The sequence below is a fragment of the Nuphar pumila genome, chromosome 14 (genome assembly GCF_984573655.1).
Source record: "Nuphar pumila chromosome 14, dmNupPumi1.hap1.1, whole genome shotgun sequence".
Lineage (NCBI taxonomy): Eukaryota > Viridiplantae > Streptophyta > Magnoliopsida > Nymphaeales > Nymphaeaceae > Nuphar > Nuphar pumila.
The window spans coordinates 18,701,406-18,706,044 of NC_143262.1; the positions used below are offsets into that span (position 1 = coordinate 18,701,406).

Genomic DNA, 4,639 nt, shown 5'->3' on the forward strand with positions numbered 1-4,639 from the left:
GTTCTCTGCAACTCAGGAACATGAAGTTGGACGAGTATGTGTGGCATCAAACAAGAAGGATGTTTTGTTGTCGACCAGTCCCTTTGCTCTATTGGTGGGTATGGTTTGCTCACTATATCGGACAAGGGTGCATTTGACTCCTTCCTTTCACCCCTAGCCTTTCACCTGGCCTCATTACTGGAGATTTCATTCCTCTAGCACATAATCACCTTTCAATGCGGAGTTTTTTTCACCCCTGGCCTTTCACCTGGCCTCGTTACTGAAGATTTCATTCCTCTAGCCCATAATCACCTCTCGATGCCAAGCTTTCAAGTAGTGTTTGGAGTAGCAGGATTTGATCCATCCTTTCCTATTTCTTTCCCTCTTCCTATTAGCTTGATGGGCTTGGAGATTTTTGAAAAATGATGGTTTTCTTGTTTGTTGACAATTGAGATGTGTGATATGCTTAACTTATTTGAGAGAACTTCCAAGTCGAGCGCCTCTGATTGGACACCACATCTTGGCTTAGCTTGTCCCAATGAAGTTTTGATCTCCTCAGCATGAGTTTTTTTGTTCTCTTATTAACTGATTCATGTATTAGGTTCCACTTGCCTCATGCTTGGAAAGTAATGCCCGTTTCATTCTACAAACTACAAAGATTTTTTCCTCTGTTCAAAATGAGTGCACACACGTGCACAATCACAGATCTCATCGTGTTCCAAATTTCCAATTTTCATCATTATCATCAAAACTTTGGAAGGTTAATGCTAAATGAGAATTTATTATTTTCTGTTAGAGTAAGCATTATGTGGCATATGCTAGAACTAATTGCTGTTCTGTTTTTGGAATCTGGTTTATTGTATTTTTAGCATCCTCTTCTAACGACTTCAAATATTTTCCCTAATGCCAGCCTGCTATCAAATTTGTTGATCAAATCGATCTGCTTATGGAGCAAGTGAAGATTTTATCTGGAGAAGTTGCACTCAGTTCAAGTACTTTGAAGCGTTATTCTGAAGATGCCATAGATAATCCAAAAAAGGAGCAGATTGAAGTAAGTATGAGTGATTCTTTTTCATCAAGTCTTCGATTTGGTTACTTTGGGTATGAAGTAGCTTATTCCTGATGTTCATTGTGCTGAAGATTGAGATGAAAAAGCTAAATGATGAAATCTTGGAGAAAAAGCAGCAAATGGCTGCTCTTGAAAGATCAATGATTGACTCCATTCAGGCCAGTCAAAATAATATGGATTCCTTGGAACTATCACAGGTAAGGAATGACTTGTTGATTTGTGTATATTACAAGTGGTGAGATGTTCCCTTTGATAGCATATTAGCTCACCATTTTTTCATGCAGTCTTTTGCAGATCTTGCTGTGCAACTCACTGAAAAGTCTTTTGAACTTGAGGTGAATTATTTCTTCATTCATATGCATGAGTTGGCTCAAGTGACTTCCTGCTACACCACCACTGTGTTCCACAACAGATTTCCTCACTCAGTGTTACATGACTAGGAGATCCTTAATAGTTTCATTGATATGCTGCTATTGAAATACTAGCTGTTCCATTTATATTTTGTCATGCTTTATTACTCTATTGATGATGTTCGATTATATTTTCAGGTAAAATCTGCTGATAATAGAGTAATGCAAGAGCAGTTACAGGAAAAGGTTTGACTAACCATTTACAAACTGTACATAGATCTAGCTATGAAGCATAAACCAAGTTGTTACTAATTGTCAGTTCCTGCCACTTTCCTTTTGTGATCAGATTCGTGAGTGTGAAGGACTGCAGGAAATGGTTGCTTCACTAAAGAAGGAGCTGTCTGATGCATTGGCAGCAAAAGATGCTAATGTGATGATGACTCACTGCCCTAGTGTCGAAGCTATCTGTCAAACGGATTTAGATTCTAATACTTTTGATGAATTCAAAAAGGAATTCACAGGAGAACTGGTTGTCCAATCACAGGTAAATTACTTGAATTTTTGACAAAGTGGATTCTACTGTTTATGGGCAATAAAGTATTGGTTTAATTTTGCTAGTTGACTAGTCTCTTGGTTGAAGATGCTCTTTGGAAATTTAATATATTATGAAAATGAATTCATGTGACCCCGCTTTCGGCGAGGGTTTCTCGTCATAAATTTGTTTTATGTAGAGTCCATGCCATCTGGCACGTTGTAAAATCTTACCATCACTCTTTTACAAATCTGCCTTAACTATTTGTAAGTAGTTAATCAATTGCCTGTGTTTTGATGCCATATTCTTGGTTGTGCTTTCTAGATTAGGAAGCATTGTTTTCGTTTCTCATGATAATGGACATCTCAACTGCTTTGGCAGCTTGAATTGAACAATGGTGGATACTTTTTTGCTACTAATCGTTTGCTGCTAATGTGTTCTCATTGGTGAAAAGTACAGCTCGGGAAGGTTGTCTGAATTCATAGAAGTGAAAGCACTCTGTAGTTCTCTGTCATGCTGACAAATGTCTAGTTTTCTTATCATGTCAGTATAACAGCACTTTGGAAGCCCATATTCCAACTCCAATAGAATTGCTAATGTCATTAATTTTTTTCTGAATATTATCCCGTTGATATTATGATATATTCAGTTTATAGTTATTCTGACAAATGTTTCTTCTTAGAATACCATGAGTATATATAGACCTTTGGAACCACTATAAACAACAATAACTTTTATGTTTTATCCATTAATTCTTTGATACATTCAATGTAGCCATAAAAGTTCGAGGGTTTTGCATCCAAATTATTGTTTGTTTGGTCATGTGATGACAACTCTTAATCTTTTGTAAATCTGCGACTTTTTTTACTGTTTACATGCTTTATTATAATATATGAGATAGTTTGAATTTGTTTCCTATCCTTTTTAATATTCCTAGCATTATATTTCCTCAAATTTTTCCTGATAAAAGCCTAAGACAAAACACACTGTTCAAAGAATTCGTGCAAACTTGATGGGTCTCAGATTACACTTTCAGTTTTTGTAACTATAGTGTATAGTTAAGTTTGTTGATTATGCTTTTGTCCTGCATTAGACATTTTATATGCTATGGCTCTCCTAATCGTAATGAGCATTCATTCCGCTGCTCACCATATATACCATTTATTTTTGTTCTCACAGTTTATGTCCTATCTTAGATCACTGAGGAACTAAACCAGAGAATAAGTAAACTGAACGAAGAAAAATACCAACTTGAAGCCCGAAATCAGAAGCTAGCAGAGGAAAGCTCCTACGCAAAGGAATTAGCATCTGCAGCTGCAGTAGAACTCAAGGCACTCTCTGAAGAAGTTACCAAACTAATGCACACCAATGAAAAGTTGACCGCTGAGATTGCATTGTTGAAAACTCCGGCTCAGCGCCGAGTCAACGGGGGAACAATCAATTCCAAGAAGCATGGTCAAGTCAAGCAGCACCAAAATCAGGGGCCATCCTTGACAGAGATAAAAAGGGAACTTGCCTTGAGCCATGAAAGGGAACTCTCTTACGAAGCTGCGTTTATTGAAAAGGAACAAAGGGAGGCAGAGCTTCAAAAGATGGTTGAGGAATCGAAAGAACGAGAAGCTTACCTTGAAAATGAGCTTGCAAACATGTGGGTCCTGGTAGCAAAGCTTAAAAAATCTCGGGAAACTGATGAAGAGAACTCTGAAACTCAAGAATTTTGGCAGAAAGAAAAAAATGAGAGCTGCAAAACTTTAAGAAAACCTCTTGTTTGAGTCTGAAGGTAAATTTGCATCCTCGTGTTCTTAAGATGCATTGATCAATGCGGCTCTGCGTGAAGGGATAGGGATTGTCAGTGGCGGTGGTTTGGGCTTGCGTGTTCCTTTTCTCTGCAACGTAAGTAGTTTTAGATGAAATCAATTATTTTGTTGTCTTTCTCTTTTTTCAGTTTTGTCTTCATTTGGCTTAATTCTGTGGGCTATTGCCTCACTGACGTTTGGTTGTATATAAATGTGTTTCCCTTTTGTCTTGACTAAAACACCATACACTGCTAGCAGCAGCAGCAGAGAGAGAGAGAGAGAGAGAGAGAGAGAGAGAGAGAGGTGCAAGATATCTGGAACTAACACGGGTCATCTAACGGAAATCAATCAAATGATGAAGACGACCATATTGTTTCACTTCACCATCAATCTCTCCCTACCATTGCAATAAGGATGGCTTTTCTGCTTTGCACCATACTTCCCTCTTTTTCTTCTTGTCTTTCCTCTTCATGGAATTTACGTAAGCAACACTGGCACTTCGAGCAACCTCACCTTGGCAAAGAACGCCTGCCTCTGCGTACTCATTGACAGAGAACCTCAACTTCACCTTGCAAATAACATCTGCGCCCCCCCCCCCCCCTACCAAGAACCCTGTCAGCATCAACCAAGAGCCGCCTCCAATTCTGACAGTCTGTTTCAAATCTGGATCTGACTTTATAAAGTTTAGGTCTGGCCCTGTAGCTTTGTGGGCCAACTGAGGCAAGCATGGTATGATTTTTTTTGTCAAGCTAGATAACTACTAAAATCCAGAAAATCTCAGCTCAATGTCCATTCCCAGCAAAAGTATGTACAAATATATGAACTTTAACAAAAAACTGGCAACAAGATTACTAATTTCCTTTGTAACATCAAGAAAATGCCCAGAGCTCTTGCAAAATCACAATCACATTAT

At 38.2% G+C, this 4,639-nt stretch overlaps 1 protein-coding gene across 1 annotated transcript in view; it reads left to right on the forward strand.

Annotated features, from left to right (window-relative positions):
- Positions 1-3,970, forward strand: part of LOC149816547 (kinesin-like protein KIN-7K, chloroplastic) — a 41,916-nt gene extending 37,946 nt beyond the window's left edge. Inside the window, exons 18-23 of the mRNA XM_089986761.1 lie at positions 890-1,030; positions 1,120-1,245; positions 1,333-1,383; positions 1,597-1,644; positions 1,745-1,942; positions 3,127-3,970. Of these exons, the coding sequence (XP_089842887.1) occupies positions 890-1,030; positions 1,120-1,245; positions 1,333-1,383; positions 1,597-1,644; positions 1,745-1,942; positions 3,127-3,702 (1,140 nt within the window). The 3' untranslated portion in view covers positions 3,703-3,970. The remainder of the gene's footprint in view (positions 1-889; positions 1,031-1,119; positions 1,246-1,332; positions 1,384-1,596; positions 1,645-1,744; positions 1,943-3,126) is intronic.
- Positions 3,971-4,639: the final 669 nt, after the last annotated feature.